General features: G+C 35.5%; 1 protein-coding gene across 1 annotated transcript in view; it reads left to right on the forward strand.

Annotated features, from left to right (window-relative positions):
- The window catches only part of C2CD6 (C2 calcium dependent domain containing 6), a 91460-nt gene that overhangs the window by 26507 nt on the left and 40702 nt on the right, over nucleotides 1–24251 (forward strand). Inside the window, 7 exon segments of the mRNA XM_073218337.1 lie at nucleotides 2556–2642; nucleotides 5287–5338; nucleotides 6549–6694; nucleotides 9673–9795; nucleotides 12292–12336; nucleotides 13310–13378; nucleotides 15072–15151. Of these exon segments, the coding sequence (XP_073074438.1) occupies nucleotides 2556–2642; nucleotides 5287–5338; nucleotides 6549–6694; nucleotides 9673–9795; nucleotides 12292–12336; nucleotides 13310–13378; nucleotides 15072–15151 (602 nt within the window).

A 24251-nucleotide genomic window follows, 5' to 3' on the forward strand; every position in this document is an offset into this window, starting at 1 on the left:
CCAAAGGTTCAAGGGTAATTCCCTTAGTATCTAAAAGTCTAATTTAACTCACTTTGTGTGCTATTACAAACAGAACCTAAAGATTCTCTCTCTTTTTTTCCTCCTTTTTCTTCCTCCTCCATTCTTTGTATGTTATGAATCATATTCTGTACTCTTTGTCTATCCCTTGGGTGACATATATTTAGCCTTAGGAATACTTCCATCTATAGGAGTCCCTCCAAAATGAACTGTAGAGGTGGTTTGTGAGAGGTAAATTCTCTCAACGTTTTCTTATCTGAAAATTGTTTAATCCCTCCTTCAAATTTAAATGATAACCTTGCCGGGTATATTATTCTTGGTTCAAGACCCTTTTGCTTCATTGCATTAAATACATCTTGCCACCCTCTTCTGGCCTGTAAGGTTTCTGTTGAGAAGTCTGATGATAACCTGATGGATTTCCTTTGTATGTGATCTTTTTTCTCTCTCTAGCTGCATTAAAAATCTGTCTTTATCCTTGATCTTTGCCATTTTAATTATTATATGTCTTGATGTTGTCTACCTTGGCTACCTTGTGTTGGGAGATCTGTGCACCTCCATGGCCTGAGAGACTATCTCCTTCCCCAGATTGGGGAAGTTTTCAGCAATTACCTCCTCAATGACACTTTCTATCCCTTTTTCTCTCTCCTCTTATTCTGGTACCCCTGTAATATGAATATTATTCCGTTTGGATTCATCACACTGTTCTCTCAATATTCTTTCATTCTTAGAGATTCTTTTTTCTCTTTGTGCCTCAGCTTCTTTGTATTCCTCTTCTCTAATTTCTGTTCCATTTACCATCTCTTCTACTACATCAAATCTGTTTTTAAGTCCCTCCATTTTATGTTTCATTTTAGATATGGAATTTCTTAATGATTGAATCTCCAACTTAAATTTGTTCCTGAGTTCTTGAATAATTTTGTACCTCTATGAGCATGTTTATGATTTTTATTTTGAACTCTCAGGAAGATTGGTGAGTTCAGTTTCATTAGGTCCTTTTTCTGGGATCTCTGAGATTTTGGTCTGAACCATGTTCTTTTGAACATTTTTGACATTTCATATTTCTGTGTGGTGCCCACTAGTGCCCAGAAGCTCCAGTCTCTGGAGCTGCTCAGCCCCTAGAGTGAGGTTGGGGGTCATAGGGGAGTGGAGCTGGTGCCTAGGGGAGGAAAGATCTGTTTCCTGATTCCTGTCTGCAGTGCCTGTCTCCGGTGTCAGAGCCAATGGGCCAAGCACAGGGGTGTAAGCCTCTGTGCTTTGCATCTATAGCTATTGTAGGCTGAGCCTCCTGGCTGGCCTGACACCAGCTCAGTGATTGCTATTTTACGAACCAGTGCCGGAAGGCAGGCGCAGCAGGCTGCATGTCACAGTGGGGGGCCTTGGAGCTGAGCAGGCAGCCAGGGGGATGGGGCGCCCAAAGTTCCTCAAAGTTCCCAACCAGCTAGGCAGAGCACACCCAGACAACCTTGTCCAGCTCTCCCCTCCCCCACGCAGCAAGCTCCATGCAAACCCCGCTCCTTCAGCAGCCCTCTCGCTGCTAGGAAGCCTTTCAGACCGCCTGCCTTTCCCTTGTCCCAGAGCGGATGGGTGTGGATCCCCTCCACAAATGGTCAGAATCTGTCTCTCAAGCACTCCACCTGTCTGAGCTCCCCAACGTCCAGAGCACCTCCAGGACCAGGTGTTCAGCAGTCCTGGACTTCCACCCCCTCCCCTGCTCCATTTCTATTCTTCCCGCCGGTGAGCTGGGGTCGGGGAAGGGCTTGGGTCCCTCCTGACAAAAGGCTTTCGTATGTTACCCTGTGTTCATGAGGTCTGCTCTATTCATGAGATCTGCATGCAGTCTGGTTCAGCCTTCTTTCTTGTTGCTGTTTTAGGGTTAGTTGATTAACTACATTCTCATACTATCTGTGGTTTTGGGAGGAGTTCTCCATCTCACTTCTCATACTGCCATCTTGAATCTCTTGTGTCTTGTAATTTTTAAAGGCTCACCATCATGTGCAGTTACCAGACCCCTTAAGAACAAAGTTACATACCAGCCTATAACTCTCAGTTAGTGAAGTTATTCTGGAGAAAATCACACAACCAAAAAAACAAAAGCCATCTGTTCATTGATCCATTCTAGTATATGTGTTATTCCAAAGGATTAAGTTGCAATTATAATTCCTTCAGTGGTTGATAACTTGCAAGCAGGATCACTGCCATTTATGAGATACAGGCCCTATCCACATCAGAATAAGACTAGAATGTGGTAATGATGGTTATTTTTTGTTAGCAAGGAGAACTCACTGTTCATGCTGCTATGCACTTGTCTCCTCATGATTCCCTTAATGATTTTATATTTAATTGTGTACATTTTGTTTCTCTGATAACTTACTGATAAACTTATTGAGGGTAGGTAAGAGTTTTCTAGCTAATTTAATATCCTAATACCTAGAATAATACCTGAATCTTATTAGATACTCATAATATTTATTGAAGTAATCTTTTATCTAGTTATGTTTTTCTTTGCCTTCTAAAGTCTTAATTTATTGACATTGTAGATGCTGAGAAAAACTCTTATAGGGCCAGAAAGTAAAGAACTGGAAATAACACCTGGGGGACCAACTTTGGTGCCATTTGGGGATGTGGTATGTATAACTAATCCTCAATAAACCTATTCAAATAATTTTTAATTTCATATGAAGACTAGTGAATGTTTGTTATTTGGTAACCAAAAAGTATGTGTAGAAAATGGTGCCAATAACATATTCTTGGATTTTTCATTTTTATGAGTCAGAAAAGCATTCTAGTAATCACTGAAATTATGAAAAATATCTTGATTCACAGGAAAAAAATAAGGTTTTCTATACTAGGTATTCCAAAATTCTAGTCACATCAGAATTACCTGAGATACTTTTTAAAAACATCAAATTCTGGGCCTCACTTAGAATCTGAGAATGGAGCCTAGGAATCAGTATTTTTATTGCACACTTCTGGTAATTGCATGTATTGTCATATTTAGGAAACGTTGAGCTACAGTTTGAAAATTAGCTCCATATCTTTCTCTCATCCAAAAAATAATCAACCCCAGAAACAAAAGCAAACACACTCATCAATCATACACATACACCCAAATACTCAAGTAGGGCCTAATATCTAGGCTGAGAACCAGAAAAATTTGTCTTCTCTTTTGGGTACTATAGAGAACTGTCAAATATTGTGTTATTCTTTTATGGTTGTCTTGATTTCTGAACTCTACTAGAATAGTTCATGGTGTGAGAGAGAGTTTCTCCTGTCCTTCTTCTCTAGATTCTGCCATATACTAATACATTTTCTTGATCACAAGATACATGATAAATCTACCAACACCTTTTTGGAGGAAAAAGTAAGACTATGTTAACACACATTTTTGTTTTTACCAAATGACCATGGTATGCGTTTATCCATACAATTATTAAACACTTTATTTCCTGTATCACAATCAGAGTTGGAATATAAGCCTCCACTGTCTGAATTTAAACAGAAAAATTATTTGAAACTGCTCTTGGCTATTAGCTATTATGTGTGTCATTAAGTTGACATACTAATTTCTGTAATCCGTACTCTTGAGTATGACTTCTACATCTCTTTTCGAATTGACATTTTGAAGAGTATTTTTATTTCACCCCACATCCAACTTCACAGTTTATATTTTCCTTGTTTGAATTGCATACTGCTAGACATTAAAAAGCTTCTTTTAAGAGTCAGCTGGAAGGTTTTGACAAAGGTGTTTGGCATGTGATTGATAGCTCCTCCCAATTCATGATTCATCACATCACTTTCTCTTTGAAAGTTCTGTAATTTATTCTGAGATATTTGACAACGATAACTACATCACAACCCAGAACTATTTCTGATAGTCACATCCCATTTTCAGAAAACAATGTGAAAATGCTGTGTCTTAGAACTGGGCACATAAAATGCTTTTGGGAACACCTTTCTGGTTGCTTTCTTGTTCTAAATGCATGTGTGAGACTATCTTGGGGGTGAAGCTATAGACACGGTTGTTATGTTGGGCCACAGATGGGTCTCAGAATCTATAGCATCATTTATTACCCACAGTCTCTGAATGGTCTTCATTATATTTTTGACTGCTAAATCTTTTTCTGTACTTGAATAAAAATTTATTCTCTTCTATAGTTTATGACTCTATTACGTAAAAGTATAAAGAGCTATTGAAACCTGAGGAAGGTTAGGGTAGTTGCCCATGGTGGCTTCATGTTGAGATACTTGGCAGGCAGGCAGTGATTTATGACAGACTGTTAATGTACAGAATTATGCAATACAAAATTCTAGCTATACTTACCTGTTTTACCCTCCTCATGTACAACCCTAATTTTAAGAAATAAATAGTGATTCATGGAATCACCTTTGGCAATACCATTTAAAATCTCTCCTGGATTATGTAATATGCATTACCCCTCTTTGAACTAGAAACATTTAACATAACATTTAATACTTATGTTTCCTTAAGAAGTAGACCATGGTATTTTCTTCTTCAGGATTTCATCATTCAGATACTGTACTTTTTAAATTAAATATTGAATGCTGACCTGTTTTTCTGTATTGTTCTAAAACCAAATCTTTAAAATTACTTATATTACATTAAAAAATTCTATTGGGCCATTTATTTTGTTTCATAATGTTTAATATAATATTGCTGTTGTGTTTAGTTTGTTTTAAAGATCAAACATGGTTAAATATATTTGCCTAATACTACATGTTAGTATTTAAGTGTTCCTATATTCATTTTGTATTTGTTTTTATGGTTAAACACAAGATAGAATTTTCTTTAACATTAAGAAACACTTTGTACAAGAAAGAATGAATATTTCACAGCTCCTTGGCATATTATAGTCTGTGAATGATCATTGAATGAATAAAGTGGTTTTAGGATACTAGGTAAAAAATCTTATCTGAAGCAAGGATTCAGGATGCTACATTTTATCAGTTCTCACCTAAAATAAAATAAAAATTTTTCAGAGTGATGGTTGAATTAAGTTAATAATGAACCATTCTTTTGCTTTGTATTCTTATTCATTTTAAGTTTACTTTGAACAAATCTTGCCTATTTTTCTTCTGTATTTCTGCATTCTGGTGTTTTCTATTAACTAGGTATTTCTATTGAGAAACAATATTTCAAAAACTAACAAAGTGGAACTTTTAAAAATAGCATATAGTTTGGTGTAGAATATAATGGAAGAGAAAAACTTTTAAAACTTAATTTCTGTGTTTTTATTTTGACTGTTACAGGTTGGCTGCCTGGCTATTCATGTAAAGAACTGCAGACATTTTACGCCTAAGAGTATCCTTTTTTTTTTTAATTTAAGAACCATACTATGAACATATATCACTATTTCAGTTGTGCCTGGAAAACTGGACTTTGTTGGAATGCTGAAATGGTTGGACCTTTCTTTTTTCCATTTAGTCCCAAGGACTTGTCTTTCATTGTGGGGTTTCTTTTTCTGCATTAATTTTTATTTTCATTTTTAAAATTACATTAAAATATTATTTATTGTGATCACTGAAGTTTTTAGTGTCCCATCATATTAGCCTTCTGGTTAGTGCCTCTCTAACCCTATCCTAGTCCCAGCTCTGGCCATGTGCATTGCATGTTAAAGTAGTCATGGAACAAGGTGAGATTCAAAAGCAGAGGAAAATAAACTTCACTTTTTGATGTAGAGAATGACAAAAAGTTTTCAGCCCTTTGTAATCCACTTCAATCATCATATAAGTTAAAGGAAAAATATCTTCTTGGTTGATGATACTAATTTATTTCTAAGTCATAACTGCTTCTCTTAAATATTGTTTAAAGGGTTTCTTTGTCTTGGTTTCTTTAAATAAGCTGAATGCTTAGCTTTATCATAGCATAAAAACAATCTCATGAAGACTTGGTATTTCCATTTTATATAGGGTGAATTATTGAAAATAATTCTGTACAAAAAGATTTTTAAAGATAATATGTTAAATCATAAAAACAGTTTGTTTTGATGAATGTAATGCTATGGACGATAAAAATAGAGACCCATATAGTATGAGTGAAGAATATAGTGAAGTGAATTAAAGAGTAGAATGCTCCTTTAAATTTTGTTGTCTTGAAATTAAAAATAAATTGCTCTCAAGTAACATTTTTTAAATTTATACATAATTATTACAGAAATTTTCATCTATATATTGCAAGTGTTTAGCCACCTTTAAAAAACCAATATTAAAAAACCAATATGTATAAAAATTTGCAAAGGAGTTACAATGGAAATGTGAGGACAAAAATATGAGAAGTGATCTAAGGAAAAACCTACCTTCTTTTCCTACTTACATTGCTCTAACATTAATGGGCAAAACTACATTATTTTAAAAGCCTTTTTTATTGTTAAATATGCTCTACAATTATCTTCTTCATTTATTTGATTCATTCTTGAATTGTAGGTATTGAATTGTTAATGGATTAGATTTATAATGTGTTATTGTTTTCAATTATAATAAAATTTGCTTCCTAAATATCTATGTATTTTCAGTCAATTTACAGCATTACAATAATTTCTTCATTCGCATCTCTATAAACAACGTTGTGAAATGTACAAAAACGTGTAGTTTGCTACATCAAAACAATGACAACAGCACTATGATTAAGTTTAATGATGTGAAGTATTTTTCTGTGCAGGTAATGTTAAAGTTCTCTTCCAGATAGAAGAATGCATTTTTTATAGATTAAAATATTCTATGCTGATTACATCTTTTTTTAGGGGACAAGAAAGAAAAAAAAAGCAGTGCCTCTTTATTTGATATTTCACAATATTTTGTTTGATATTCTACAGTATTTTACAGTTATGGGCTATATTGGTGTTTTTTAAAATAAATAGCTGACTAAACTGCATAATAATCTTGGTGATCTTCTTCCTGAGATCTTAACTGTCTGTTGTTCTTAGTGTTTATCACACTAAGATTTTTCTCTTATCTTGCTCTTCTTTTCCCATCTACCATCTTCCATTAGGTCTTAGTCAGTTTGGGCTTCTATAACAAATTGCCATACACTGGCATTTGTTTCTCACCTTTCTAGAGGCTGGGAAGCTCAAAATCAAGATCAGATGTCTGGAGAGAGCCTGCTTCTGGTTTCCTTCCGGATGCCTCCTCTCATTGTGTAGTAATGTGGCAGAGAGCAAAGAGAGATCTTCTTTCTTGTGTCTCTTCATATGAGGGCACTAATCCAATTCATGAAGGTTCCACCCCCATGACCTAATTACTTCCCAGACACCCCACTTACAAATACCATCTCACTGGGGATGCAGGCTTCGACATACGAATTTTGATAGGGCACAAATGTTCAGTCTAGAGCACATTCTTCATTTTTGTTCATCCTCCTTTCCCTCTCTCTTTTCTTCTTATACAGACTCTAATATTTTTACATGGATTAATTTATTCAGTCTGTATAACAACCCCCAAAACATATATGCTCTTTATTATAGTCCCTATTTTGCAGATGAGGAAACAGGTACTGTAAGGTTTAAATAACTTCCTGAAAGTCATAGAACTAGTCAGTGGTGGAGCTGGGAGGCTACACTTCATTAAACCATTTCTCACACCACAACTTGATATGCTAAGCGTTTGCTTCTATTTACAGTTAAGCTTCTTAGAATCTTAGATGTATTTCAGAGCTTTATTTAAAATGAGCTTCACATAGCTGTAGGATTCATTGATTATTCCAGTTTCCTAACAGTTTTGTTACATTGGTTTGAATTTCAGTAAAATCCTAAAACATTTCCTCTATGCTTCATATTGGTTATTACAAACTTCATTTTGCTTAAGTGTTAAGTATTAAAGACAGTTCTTTAAGCATACGTTTAAAAACAAAAACAAAAAACAAGCAATAGTTTTGCTAAAGGCAGTCTAGACTATTTCTTTACTTTGCAAATAGTTTTCCTAAGCTTGCCAAGTAAGGCAACCTACAGAATAGGAGAAAATATTTTCAAATCATGTATCTGGTAAGAGGTTAATATCCAAAATATGTAAGGAACTCATAAAACTCAATAGAAACCGACAGCCCAATTAAAAACCAGTAGAAGATCTGGATAGATTATTTTCCCAAAGAAGACATACAAATGGTCAACAGGTATATAAAAAAATGCTCAACATCAGTAATCATCAGGAAAATGCATATCAAAACCACTGTGAGATAGCACCTCACACCTGTTAAAATGGCCATTATAAAAAAGATAGGAAGTAACCAGTGTAGGCAAGGATGTGGAGAAAAGAGAACCCTTGGCACTATTGGTGAAATGTAAATTCATGCAGCCACTACAGAAAACAGTATGGAGGAAGAAATTAATGGTAGAATTGCCATATGATCCAGTAGTTCCACTAATTGGTATTTATCTGAGGAAAGTGAAATCACTATCTCAAAACATGTGTACTTGCATGTTCACTGCAGCATTATTCACAGTAGACAAGACCTGGAAACTACCTAATTGTCAATCCACAGATGAATGGATAAAAAAATCCATTCACACAGGAATATTATTCAGCCATCCACACACAAATAGGAATATTATTCAACCATAAAAAATAGAGAAATCCTGCCATGTGTAACAATATGGATGAACCTTGAAGGCATTATGCTAAGTGAATTAAGTCAGACAGAGAAAAATAATACTGTGTGATCTAACTTACATGTGGAATCTAAAATAAAACCCCACCAAACCCAAAAACCTGAACTCATTTATATGGAGAATAGATAGGTGGTAGCCAAAGGTGGGGTTAGTCGAGTGGGTGAAATTGGCAAAGGTGGTCAAAAGGTACAAACTTCCAGTTGTAAATAGTCTGGGGATGTAATGTATAGCATGGTGACTATACTTAATAATACTGTATCGTATATTTGAAAGCTCTAGGAGAGTAGATCTTAAAAGTTCTCATCACAAGAAAAAAATTGTAACTGTGGTGATGGATGTTAGGCTTATTGTGGTTATCATTTTGCAGATGTTAGCTAGGCTTATTGTGGTTATCATTTTGCAGTATATACTATCAAATCTTTACGTTGTATACCTAAAAGTAGTACAATATTATATGTCAATTATGTATTTTTAATTCTTTTTAAAAGGCATCTAGATTATTGAGGTGGGTACACAATGAAATTTTTTCTAATTACCAAAAGAGCATGAATTTTAAATGTCACATAATAATCATATTATGTTGCAGACCTCAAGGTTGGAAGAGAGTTCCAGGTTGGAACAATAGTATACATTTTATCAAAAAGTTAAAGAACAAAGACTGAAATGGATGTTGGATGTCCTTTGATACCTGATGTTTGGATTAATTATATTTGGATTAGATATTGAATTATTTTGATGATGTAGTATACTTAGTAGAGTGCTGAGGCTAACCTTTTGTGAGGAGTCATAAAGAGAATGTAGGCAATAAGTGTTTCAAAAAGACTGTAATTGACATTAGATGTAAACAAGATCCTGATTTTTGTTGACATTAAGGGTATATGTGACTGGGATTGAAAAATTAATAAAGCTACTAACATATGAAAACTAATCATTAGGTATGCACATAATATAGATTATGGATGTATTTATTTGGAAATTACATCTGAAATTAGGACTGAAAATTTAATACTTCTTTTCCTATGTATTTTCTATCAAGGTTCCCAGACACCAAGATGATAAGCGGAATAATATTTTCTTGGAACTAATGCAAAATGACACTACAGGAAAATATCCTCTCTTGTTAGGGAGGGCTCAGGTACACCTTTATAAAATAATTAAGGTATGTATTAAAATCATTTTTTTCACTTTGGTAACACTTTGTCCACTTTGTGTTGGTTATGATTTATCTGTACCTGATGTACTCCTATTGACATGTTATATGTCAGTCATACTATGCCTTCAAGCCCATGTGCTTAGAAAACAGTGTTCCCTATGGCTATTTAAAAAATAATAATAATTGGTTTGTAAGAGCATGATGGTCTAAAAAATTTATTTTCTGGAAGGGTAGTGATACAACCTAGGAGACTAAGCATGTTTTATTATGTTTTTTGAAATGTTTTAAAACAAGTCTGAAACCACAAACTTTATCTCTTGGTGGGCAGCACAAATTTCAGTTTAGTACTTTTACCCTTAGCTGGGCTGCTTGCAGTCTGCCCTGTGCTTGTGTCCTTTAAGGCTCAGACAGAGTTTTGGCCAAAGTTTATGGAGATTTTGTGGTTCCTTCTCTCTTGCTTTCTAGTTTTAGAAGTCCCCACATTTCCTAGTAGCCATGGTTGCCCTGAACTCAGAGGAAGAGAACTAATTGACTGGTGAACAAGAATTAATAATTTGAAGGATTTTCAGGAATATTTGTTAGCACCTAAAGTAAGGAAATTTTCAAATACTAATGGAGTTATGTCAAAAGATGCAGGGTCTCCTACTGGCCAATTTCATGATAATTTGAACATCAAAAAGAACATTACAGATTCTGAATACACAAAAATCCATGATGCCTTGGTGATCTTCAAAAAAGAAAAAGGGAGGAGGGGAAGAAAAATGGAAGTTTTACATTTTTAAATGGAAGAATGCCAGTTAATAAATGTAGAAGGAATGATAGAATTACAAATTCACCACTTTTGCAATCTTCATAGTGAATAATGACTCGTTCAGTCAGGACTTAGCAGTGGTACTAAAAACATTAGATAAAAGGCTATTGAGGAAGATCTATACATGGTGCCACAATAACAGCCCACAGATTAATTATTGCATAGGGAATAATGTGCCTCTTACAATAGAGAAATGTAGTAGTTACCACTTTAACCAAGAGCTTGAACTTGGCATCAGTAATCGTGGGCAACTTAACATCATGTACTTCCTATGGTAGTACAATATGAAGTACACAGCATTACCTAGGAATTCCTTTCATCAAAAATAATTAATGCAAATCTAACCAATCCAAGTATAGACCTAACTTGTAGTTTACAGGTATTTAGGGGATAAGGAAAATGTTATACATTGCTGTGCTGATAGGATAAGACAAATCCATAATGTGGGACCTACTGGCTTAGATTCTTTAAATAGTTAAGGTCATTAAAAAAACAAGGAACTGTTCTAGATTTAAAAAGTTACATTGATAAAAACAGTTACAAAAGACATTCTTGGGACACTTAGGAAGATTTGAATATACTTAATATTAGATAAAATTGTTAATTTAAGTGTGATCTTGATATTATGGCTATATAGAAGCGTAGTCTTATTTTTATAGAATGCAAGGTTAAGTTTTAACATTTTGGAATGTAGTGACATTATGGCTGTAACTTATAAATGGTGCAGTAAATATTTATATATACACAAAGAGATCAAGCAAACATGGCAATAATTGTTCAATTGAACTTGTTTAATCTAGGTGGCAAGTATATTGATAGTATCATTAAGGGAATCAATTTCAGTTTATGAATTTTCTGAGGAATCTTGTATTTTTATATGAAGAACGTATATGGTATGCTGATTCTGCGTGATGTCTGCCACTGTACCACCACCACCTGTTGTTTCCCTCATTAATAATAATCTCACAAGAAACTGAGAGGGCAGGTGTTAAATATAATCTTATGGGTTGTTATGCCCAAGTTTTCACTAAAGGACAGTTAGTGACCAGAATGTCTTTTCCAGGTAGCGTGAGGCATAAAAGAGGAAAACTGTTTATGTCCGTAGTGATGAGCCAAGTCTCAAGTAAAGCAAGATGGGATGTTTAATGGAGCAGTTAAAGGTGTAAGGTTATGTATAAACCATAGAATGAGGATTCCATGAACCACAGTGAAAAACGCTGGGAAGAACAGGAACTGTGGGACGTTGGATTAGGTGGGAGGACTGATGGCAACGGCAGAGGTGAGCAGAAGTAGTTACCAAGACACGAAGGATTTCCCGGTTAAAGAGATCCCAACAATCCCTGAAGATGATAGAAGCACTCAGTTCTCTCATGAGTCAACTTACCAGGTAGATTTATGTCTAAGTAACCCCTCAAAAGGAATGCAGGCATGGCAGTTCCTCCAAGACTTCCAAAAAGGGAAACTAGAACTAGCAGGAACATTTTTGTCTAAAACGTAAATGTAAACATTAACATTTATTTTTGGCTCAACCTGGAATTTTGAGTTTCTTCCAAACATTCATTATATTTATATTTTAGCAATTAAGTATATGCATTAAAGTCGCTATCTGATTTTTTCAATTTTATGAAATGTTTTAGATAATATAAAGGAGTGATATGATGTTTAAGACTTTTATTATTACTTTTTTCTAGAAAGGATGCTTTACTGAAGAATTTCATATATTGAATAAAAACACAGTAAGAACTTTACTGACACCTCAAAATTTTGTGCACACACTTATATATTATGTAATAATATATAATATTTCATATAACCTTACTCTGTTATTGTTTGTAGCCTCTGATAATTGTTTTTATTCTTTCTGTTGCCTTAGCAGTCATTGTTTGTATTAATGAAAATACATTAAGTAGAAAATAAAATATTTGCTCACAAACTCTTGATCTCCACGTTTTTTTAAATGCTACTATATTGCTGCTAAATGGTGAACCAAAAAATTAGAAATCAGGGAGACAGAGAGTAATATGCCTCTTGCTGCTGCTTTGACTGAATAGCCTCTGGGTCCTCACTTGCTGAATTGAGGAAATACTATTTTTCTCCTTGAAGAGTTTCTGAAAAGTTGTTTTTACAGTTCTTGCTTGAATTTCTTTTTAAGTACTTAAAAATTATTGTCTTGATTAATTGATCTTCTATTTAGAGAGGCTTCTGCTGCCGATAGTCAAAACAGGGACAAGGGGCATAAAAACTTAATGATAGACATTTGAGGTTTTAACCTCTGACATCATCCTTTGCTTCATATATGAGCAAGTTGGGGTTCAGAGAGATGAAATCACTAAATCAGAATTTTATCTGAAAATGGAAATGGAGGCAGGAGAAGTGTGAGCAAATACTTTTAAAATATATACATGTATATGACTATATATATATATACATATATATGTCTCCCATCATAATCCTATTAACAATTATAAATTGATGTTTTTCATATTTTAATCATATAATATTCCTTAACTTTAACAAAAGTTTTTAACATTTCAGGAATTCTGTGAGATTCTTCTACAGAAGATCCTGTGTAAAATTTTTTTTAAATGGAGTTTCATGCTTTGGTGTTTCTAACTTACAAATCTGTGAAGCAAAAATATCACCTGCTATCACTTCTCCATTAAAGTATTTTCCTGGTTAAACAATAAAATAAATTTGTCACATGTTTAGTTTATTTGCAGGGTGGAGGCAGAATTTATCTTCTCCTATGGAAACTTTGGTTATGGTTATTCACATCAGGTTAGTTCTCCTCTTCTAAAAATTGTTCTGCTGTAGCTATTCAGTCAGATCATCCTTTTCTGAGCCTCTATCCTTTCCAGTTTGATAAATTCCTTAAAGTAAATATTTTTAAAATACTGTTTTCTTCAGCCTAAAGAAAAATGAAATTACCATTATCTGCTTATACATTTAAAAATAATCTTTTACTCAAAATGCCTTCATTATAAAACTTGCTTTTGTGTATGTACATACTTATATCAATACTTAAATTGAACACATTAGATATTCAAGAAATGAGTATGGATTTTTATATCTAAAACATATACTTAAAATGGAGTTATTGATGTTATTCAGATATTATTTTGTACTCTGATCATATATACTCCTTTTCCCATTGATTATTTTAGCATCTGATATTATTTGAATCCTCCTTGATTCATCAAGAGAATAATATGCCCAAAGAGGATATCTTCCTACCTTTGGCCTGCCCTTTAAATTCCCTACATTTATCCATGTTGCAGTGAAAATTTCATACATTAACCTGTGTCCTTTTCTTTCATTATATCATTAGACTAGATTCCTAAAATAGAAATTATTATCCAAAACAATGACTTTTCCAAGGAATTGTTCTAGAAAGGTGGTACCAATATATATTCTCACTAAGTGTTTGAAAGAACTGCTGATATCTCTGGATATCATCATAGCTTTAGGAGCATTTATAAATTTAGTTCCATTAGTGCATCTGTTAATATAGAGGAAATGACCCCTGTGCTTTGCATATAATCTTTTCATTTTCTAGTTTTGCTGTTTTTCTAGTCTTGGTTGTTTTTAATTAAGAATGAAAGTGAATACATCAGTCTTATTAAGTAAATCTACTGCTATGTTAACTGAGAAATTCCTGTAAAATGAATTTTAAAATTTTGCCTGTGGTATAAACGTAATGATTTTTAATGCATTTTGAATCAGAAGTAATATACAGATGAAAGCTACTAAGCACAAGCTTGTTTTTCTTTTTTCCTTCTTGGCTTTCATTTCTCTTTCTTTTCCTTCTATCTATTTTCTTTATTTTCTTATCATCAGTTAGGCCTTACAGGGACCTGTAATTGTATAGTTCTTTTGTGATATTCATAGTTTATAAGGAACAACTTAAGAGGTAGGTTTTGATTCTGAATATCAGTATAATTTGTACTAATCTCATTTTAAGGAGATACATCCTTTTCAAATAAAACTTGGCAAGTATTGCTTTATGTAGGTAGACTTTATTAGAAACAAAGATCAAAGGTATTCTATGGAAAAGAATGGGAAATAGAACAAAAGTTCAATTTGATACTATGTGTATGAACTTTTCAGTAATATAGTCCCCTACCTATCATGACAAAGTAAAAAGAGTACTGCATTGGGGGCACATAAAGCTGCATTCATATCCAGCTCTTATGCCTATTGGATAACCTTGAACCAACTACTGAATCTTCAGTATTATCTGCAAAATAACCAGTTATCTACCCCATTGGATTATTGAGAGGACTAAATAGTATCAGAGATATAAAACTTCTGGCAGATATTTAGTGCTCAATAAATGTTAGTTTTTTTTCTTCTTTAATTCCTTTTTTCTTATATGTATCATTTAAAGCCTGTTCCTTAGTCCTGCAGAATAGCAGTAGTATGGTGAACTGTAGTTATAATAGTGTTAAAATATATTTACCATTTTCTCCAGCTAAAATCTCTTGAGAAAATTATCAAGCCATCCATGTTTATGAATATTGCACCACCTCCAGAAAGAACAGATCCTGTGACGTAAGCATTTGAAGTCTTATTAAAATAACCAGATCATACTGCATTTAAAAAATTTAATCCATTTGATGGACTGTTTTGGTTGTCTTAAGACATAGCCAGAATGGGCTAGGCTTCAAGGTAAAGAGAGTGGTGAACTGGTGTTGTTTAATTAGGTAGGGGAAATCTTGAGTTCCTGGTATAGCCCTGGAGACAGGAGGTGAGGAGGTCTGGAGATAAGAAAAAGGAAGGGGTACCAACTTCATGGCTGAAGGAGGGAAGGGTACAGCTTGATGAGGAAAGTTGGCCAGTGAGAGATTCCTTTTGTAGAAAGAGGCAATGAACTTTTAAGACCAAGGTGTCTAATAGTTGTCAGTTTTTTGCTGCTTAGTACGCTAGTGTTACCTACACTTCCTCACATTCCAGTTGTTATTTCCAAACCTTAAGCAAAGTCTTTGGTTAAAAAAAGTCATTAAAAAACTAAAAGTAACTTAAAATATGTGTCAACATGTCTTGAAATTTTAACAGTAAAAATAGATAAAAGAAAAATGAGAGCCTGAGAAAGAGATTTAATCTATAGTGCTATCCAAAAATAATAAAAGGAAAAAATGGAAATGGGATTGAGGGAATTAGGTATAGGATAGGAAACTATATTCTGAAGTGCTTATTGTCCTGTAGTCTCAAAAACACTGGGTATTATCACTAGACACAAATTTTGTCCATTTGATATTGGTGATTTGTTGAAATAGTAAAGTTAAATGTTTTTCTTATGTTTATTGATCAGTTTTCCATAGCCATCCATTGATTCAATAAACATTTGTTGAATGCTATACCCCCAGTGCATTGTAAATACAAAGGTTCAATGAACAAGAGCAAATATTCCTAAAGTTCATATGGAACCATGAAAGACCCAGAATAGCCAAAGCAATCCTGAGGAAGAACAAAGCTAGGGGTATTACACTCCCTGACTTCAAGCTATACTATAAAGTGACAGTAATCAAAACAGTATGGTACTGGCACAAGAACAGACCCATAGATCAATGGAACAGAATAGAAAGCCCATATATAAACCCACACATATGTGATCAATTAATATACAATAAAGGAGCCATGAATATGCAATGGGGAAAAGACAGCCTCTTCAATAACTGGTATTGGGAAAACTGGACAACTATATAAAAGAGAATGAAACTGGATTACCATCTAACTACATACACAAAAACACAAAATGGATCAAAGACCTGAATGTAAGTCATGAAACCATAAAACTCTTGAAGGAAACATAGACAAATGTCTTGAACATAAGCCTGAGTAATTTTTTTCTGGATACATCTCCTCGGGCAAGGGAATAAAATAAAAAATGAACAAGTGGGACTACATCAAACTAAAAAGCTTCTGTACAGCAAAGGACACCATCAGCATAACAAAAATGCAACCTACAGTCTAGGAGAATATATTCATCAACAGTTTATCCTATAAGGGGTTAAGATCCAAAATATATAAAGAACTCAGAGACCTCAACACCAAAAAATAAAATAACCCAATTAAAAAATGGGTGGAGGACCCAAACAAACATTTTTTCAAAAAACAAACACAGATGGACAACAAACACATGAAGAAATCTTCCACATGATTAATCATCAGGGAAATGCAAATTAAAACCGCAATGAGATATCACCTCACACCAATCAGAGTGACCACTATCCAAAAGACAAGATACTACAAGTGTTGATGAGGATGTGGAGAAAAGGGAACACTACCTACACTGTTGGTGGGAATGTCAATTGGTGCAAACACTGTGGAGAGCAGTATAAAGGTTCCTCAAAAAACGAAAAATAGAAATGCCATTTGATCCAGTAATTCCACATCTAGGAATTTATCCAAAGAAAACAAAATCCCCTCTTTGAAAAAATAGATGTATGTGTCCCTATGCTTATTGCTGCATTATTTATAATACCCAAGATATGGAAGCAACCTAAGTGCCCATCAATAGATGAATGTATAGGAAGGTGTGGTACATATACATAATGGCATATCATTCAAAAGAAATCCCGCCTTTTGCAACAACATGGATAGACCTAGAAGGTGTATGCTAATTGAAATAAGCCAGGTGGAGAAAGACAAATGCCATATTATTTCACTTATTTGTGGGATAAAAAAATGAAGCAAAACAGACTGAACCAAACAGTGGTAGGCACATAGACACTGAGCAGTGACTAGTGGTTACCATGGGGAGGGATGGGTAGGTGGGTGGAGAGGGTGAGGAAACAAAGGGGCACAAAAATCTCAATATAAGTTGGTTGCTTGGATGGTAGTACAGCATGGAGAATATAGCCAATGATTCTGTGACATCTTTCTATCCTGACAGATAGTAACCTCATTAGTGGGAGTGCGGATTTAATCATATGGGTAACTATTGAACCATTGTGTTTTCTACCTGAAACCAATATTAGATTGTATATCAATGATGCTTCAATTTAAATAAAGGTAAATGAGGCCTGGTCCCTGCCCTTAAGTAGCTCATGGTTTAGTGGAAAAGTAATGTGTAAAAGTAAAGTATTATTATACAGATGGAATAAGTGCTCTCCCAGAGGTAAGCATAAAGAAATGTGGGACACAGCCAAGGAGTTTTTCATACTTATGGGAGTTAGGAGGAAAGTATTATCAAATAATATCAAATAATGCTTCACAACAGAAAGAGCATTTGAGCTGAGATTTGTAAAAATGGGTAGTAGTCCATCAGGTTGGTTTTGTAAGGGTGAGTAGACACTCCCACAGAGGGCACATATGTAAAAGGTGGGAGCCATAGAGGCTATATCATTTTGGAGAACAGTGAGTAGTTACTTGGAGAACAGTGAGTGGCTAAAAGCATAGGAGCAAGGAGGGGAGCAATGGGAAATGAGCTGGAGCAGTAGTAGGAAGGGGCAGGAGGTGGTGGTTAAGAGTTCAGGCTGTAGAGCCAGACTGCATGGGCCTCCCTCCATCTTGGCTCTGCCATGTACCAGCTGTGTGACTCTGGGCAAGTTACTTAGGCTTTTTGTGCTTTATCTATTGAATGGTATAAAAATAGTAACTATTTAACTGAGTTGTTGTGGTGATTAAGTTATGTATCAAACACTTAGAACATGGTAGCAAATAGTAAAATGCTTACCTCTTAGCCACTCATTAAAGTAATAAATATTCTGTCATCACCATCATCATCATTGTAGGCTTGTGCTTCTCAAATTTAAGTGAATTTTACTCTTGAGTCCTCATCAGTGCACTAGGGAAACAAAAAGACACCAGAAAATATAGTGAGTCTTTCTGGAGTATTACTTTACTCAAAGATGTTGAGAGAGAAAATGTTATATTAAGATTAACATGTAAGTATTGGAGTAGAATAAAAGTCACATACATTTTTAAGATAAAAAAATGCTTCTTAAGAAATGGTGTTTGTGTCTGCTTGCAGTAAATTCATCTCTAGAGACCTTCAGTGTCCTCTTCTGTCCCACAGGAGTTCTCTATTGGAAAAGTTCAGAAGTGCTATAGGAGATGTAGAGCCATTGATGAATTTTAAGCTGGGGAAATAACATGATCAACTTGGATTTTTGATTCTGTCAATAGACTTCAATATAGGCAGAAAGGGTTTAGGATTGGAGGAAGCTGTTGCATTAGTCTGCATGAGAGAGAATGATAATCTACAGCAATGGTTTGGTTAATTTTATGTGACAACTTGACTGGTCTATGGCGTGCCCACATTTTTGGTCACACAATATTCAGAGTGTTTCTGTGAAGGTGTTTACAGACAAAATTAACGTTTAGAATAGTCTAATGTCACAATTATCGAAATTGGAAAGAGAAGAACAAATGAGGCCTAAGGTCAGCAGAAGGAGGGACATAATAAAGATCAGAGAAGAAATGAATAAAATTGAGAAGAATAAAACAATAGAAAAAAATCAATGAAACCAAGAGCTGGTTCTTTGAGAAAATAAACAAAATAGATAAGCCTCTAGCCAGACTTATTAAGAGAAAAAGAGAATCAACACACATCAACAGAATCAGAAACGAGAAAGGAAAAATCATGACGGACCCCACAGAAATACAAAGAATTATTAGAGGATACTATGAAAACCTATATGCTAACAAGCTGGAAAACCTAGGAGAAATGGACAACTTCCTAGAAAAATACAACCTTCCAAGACTGACCCAGAAAGAAACAGAAAATCTAAACAGACCAATTACCAGAAATTGAAGCGGTAATCAAAAAACTACCAAAGAACAAAAGCCCCGGGCCAGATGGATTTACCTCGGAATTTTATCAGACATACAGAGAAGACATAATACCCATTCTCCTTAAAGTTTTCCAAAAAATAGAAGAGGAGGGAATACTCCCAAACTCATTCTATGAAGCCAACATCACCCTAATACCAAAACCAGGCAAAGACCCCACCAAAAAAGAAAACTACAGACCAATATCCCTGATGAATGTAGATGCAAAAATACTCAACAAAATATTAGCAAATCGAATTCAAAAATACATCAAAAGGATCATACACCATGACCAAGTGGGATTCATCCCAGGGATGCAAGGATGGTACAGCATTCAAAAATCCATCAACATCATCCACCACATCAACAAAAGAAAGGACAAAAACCACATGATCATCTCCATAGATGCTGAAAAAGCATTTGACAAAATTCAACATCCATTCATGATAAAAACTCTCAACAAAATGGGTATAGAGGGCAAGTACCTCAACATAATAAAGGTCATATATGATAAACCCACAGCCAACATCATACTGAATAGCGAGAGGCTGAAAGCTTTTCCTCTGAGATCAGGAACAAGACAGGGATGCCCACTCTCCCCACTGTTCTTCAACAGTACTGGAGGTCCTAGCCATGGCAATTAGACAAAACAAAGAAATACAAGGAATCCAGATTGGTAAAGAAAAGGTTAAACTGTCACTATTTGCAGATGACATGCTATTGTACATAAAAAAACCCTGAAGACTCCACTGCAAAACTACTAGAACTAATATCAGAATTCAGCAAAGTTGCAGGATACAAAATTAACACACAGAAATCTGTGGCTTTCCTATACACTAACAATGAACTAATAGAAAGAGAAATCAGGAAAACAATTCCATTCACAACAGTATCAAAAATAATAAAATACCTAAGAATAAACCTAACCAAGGAAGTGAAAGACCTATACCCTGAAAACTGCAAGACACTCTTAAGAGAAATTAAAGAGGTCACTAACGAATGGAAACTCATCCCATGCTCCTGGCTAGGAAGAATTAATATCAACAAAATGGCCATCCTGCCCAAAGCAATATACAGATTTGACACAATCCCTATCAAATTACCAACAGCATTCTTCAATGAACTGGAACAAATAGTTCAAAAATTCATATGGAACCGCCAAAGACCCCAAATGGCCAAAGCAATCCTGAGAAAGAAGAATAAAGTGGGGGGGATCTCACTCCCCAACTTCAAGCTCTACTACAAAGCCACAGTAATCAAGACAATTTGGTACTGGCACAAGAACAGAGCCACAGACCAGTGGAACAGAATAGAGACTCCAGACATTAACCCAAACATATATGGCCAATTAATATACGATAAAGGAGCCATGGACATACAATGGGGAAATGACAGTCTCTTCAACAGATGGTGCTGGCCAAACTGGACAGCTACATGTAAGAGAATGAAACTGGATCACTGTCTAACCCCATACACAAAAGTAAATTTGAAATGGATCAAAGACCTGAATGTAAGTCATGAAACCATAAAACTCGTAGAAAAAAACATAGGCAAAAATCTCTTCAACATAAACATGAGTGACTTCTTCATGAACATATCTCCTTGGGCAAGAGAAACAAAAGCAAAAAATGAACAAGTGGGGCTATATCAAGCTGAAAAGCTTCTGTACAGCAAAGGACACCATCAATAGAACAAAAAGGTATCTACAGTATGGGAGAATATATTCCTAAGTGACAGATCCGATAAAGGGTTGACATCCAAAATATATAAGGAGGTCACACACCTCAACAAACAAAAAGCAAATAATCCAATTAAAAAATGGGCAGAGGAACTGAATAGACAGTTCTCTAAAGATGAAATTCAGATGGCCAACAGACACATGAAAAGATGCTCCACATCGCTTGTTATCAGAGAAATCCAAATTAAAACCACAATGAGGTATCACCTCACACCAGTAAGGATTGCCACTATCCAAAAGACAAACAACAACAAATTTTGGCGAGGTTGTAGAGAAAGGGAAACCCTCCTACACTGCTGGTAGGAATGTAAATTACTTCAACAACCATTGTGGAAAGCAGTATGGAGGTTCCACAAAGTGCTTAAAATAGAAATACCATTTGACCCAGGAATTCCACTTCTAGGAATTTACCTTAAGAATGCAGCAGCCCAGTTTGAAAAAAAACAGATGCATCCCTATGTTTATCGTAGCACTATTTACAATAGCCAAGGAATGAAAGCAACCTAAGTGTCCATCAGAAGATGAATGGATAAAGAAGATGTGGTACATATACACAATGGAATATTATTCAGCCATAAGAAGAAAACAAATCCTACCATTTGCAACAACCTGGATAGAGCTAGAGGGTATTATGCTCAGTGAAATAAGCCAGGCAGAGAAAGACAAGTACCAAATGATTTCACTCATATGTGGAGTATAAGAACAAAGAAAAACTGAAGAAACAGAACAGCAGCAGAATCACAGAACCCATGAATGGACTAACAGTTACCAAAGGGAAAGGGATTGGGGAGGATGGGTGGAAAGGGAGGGATAAGGGCATGGAAAAAGAAAGGGGGCATTACAATTAGTATGTATAATGTGGTGCGGGGTACGGAGCGGGCTCTACAACACAGAAGACAAGTAGTGATTTTACAGCATCTTACTACGCTGATGGACAGTGACTGTGAAGGGGTATGTGGGGGGGACTTGGTGAAGGGGGGAGCCTAGTAAACATAATGTTCTTCATGTAATTGTAGATTAATGATACCAAAAAAAAATACAAAATCTCTGCATGCATACATGTTAAAAAAAATTAACATTTAAGCAGGTAGCCTGAGTAGAGCAGATTGCCCTCTCTAATGCATGTGGGCTTCATCCAAACAGATGAAGGACACAATAGAAAAAAAGCCTGACTCTTCCCTGAGGAAGAGAATTTCTTCTACCTGACTGCCTTTGAACTGGAAAACTGGCTTTTTCCTGCCTTCAAACTTAAATGGAGACATGGACCGTTCATGGATCTTGAGTCTGCAGATCTTCAGACTGGAACTACACCATTGGATTTCCTGGGTCTCCAACTCACCAGCTCATCCTGCAAATTTTGGAACTTGTCAGACCTCATAATTGCATAAGCCAATTCCTTACAATATCTCTCAGCCTCTCTCACACACACCTATATCTGTATACATCTTATTCTGTGTCTGGACAACTCTAATAAAAATTTTGATACTGAGAGTGGATATAGAGCAACAGAGTATTAAGGATGAGTTTTCTGAATTGCTTCCCGGGTTTCAGGAATTGGCTTTCTATTCTAGATTTAATGACTCACTAGTCATCCCAATAGTAAAGAGAGCTCTGATAGCCCACGGCATGATCTGGCAGTAGAGATATGCAAAATATCACCATTGGATACTCCTCTAACTGTATATAAGAAGCAAAGATCTACACAGCTGTGTATGTGGTACTTTCAGAATTTTTGTCAAACTCATAATGAGATTGGCTAGGTGCTCCTGATGTTGCTGGACAAAGTCAAAAAAGAAAAGGCTATGCTAAGGTTTCAAATTCCCAGATCAAACATTGCATAAATGATGTTAAATAATCTATGTGTGCTGCAGGAGACCCTTATCTCCTGTAGCCACAGGACTAAGAATGCAGAAAATCAAACCAGAATTTCACCTTACAACTTGCTGAATTACAGTGAAAGTTGAACTCCCAGCCTCAGGGTGTCTACTGTTAAAGTGAGGGCTAAGCTTAGGAATAAATGGAGTCTTGAAAATTGGAATGGGAATATGGGGGAAGACCCTGATAAAGCTGGGAACATTGAGCCCCTAAATTCTGATGTATCTTATTCTGATGGAAGACCCTCTCAACCTCCAGTGGAAGAGGCCCCTCCATCCCGAGTGAAAGTGACATCACCACTCCTAGTGGTAGTGGCCTTTTCATCTCCATCTGAGGGAATTAACCCTGCATTGCCTGAGAAGCAATAATGGCCTCCTCTGAGGCAGTTGCTATGTAAGACAATGCTGATTCTCCTTAGGCCTCACCCCTCCACCAATTTGCTTCCAGGCTTATTACTAGACTCAAGTCCTAGCAAGATCCTAAAGGTAAGGTACAAAGTGTGACCTTGTGAGGAGGTGCACTGCACTGCAAAAACAGCTACTGGGTTTTCTAATTTATACAGACAGAAATCCAGGAAACATGATGTAGAATGGATATTAAGGGTGTGGGATAATGGTGGAAGGAACATAACATGTGGATCACATCAAATTTGTTGATAAGGGCTCACTAAGGAGAGAATCTGCATTTAATATTGCAACTTGAGGAGTTAGGACTCTAGCAGTTTGGTTGATTGGTTGCTGAAACATGGACCAAAAGGTGGCCTACTGTGAGTGGATTGGAAATGCTAGGCCTGCCTTGGTTTAATGTAGATGAGTGGATCCAAAAGGTTAGGGAGATCGTAATGTTGGAGTGGATTCATTTAAGACCTACTCACCTACCCTGGGAGACTAGGAAAGCCCCATCCTTGAGCTCTGTGATAGCTCTTCTCTTTAGGCCAGACCTTTCAGTGGAAACTGAAGTCACTGAACTGGGAAATCGAAATGCATGGGAGTAATTTAGATACTGAAATGGCAGGGGCCAAGTGATGGCATTCAGCCTCCAAAGGCAAGATGGGTATGTACTGTAATGGACAGTCACAGCAGCAATAAGAATAGTCTGACTTGTGCAGACCTTTGTCATTAGTGAATTGATCATGATGTTTCTAGAAATAAAATACCCAGGAAGCCTACTCAATTCTTACTGATCTGTACAGAAAAGTTCTAGGTCAGGTAAATAAAAGTCTGTAACCTGAGTCATAAAAGTAGAGAGTCATGGATTCTCTAT

Source organism: Manis javanica, chromosome 12, assembly GCF_040802235.1.
Source record: "Manis javanica isolate MJ-LG chromosome 12, MJ_LKY, whole genome shotgun sequence".
Classification (NCBI taxonomy): domain Eukaryota; kingdom Metazoa; phylum Chordata; class Mammalia; order Pholidota; family Manidae; genus Manis; species Manis javanica.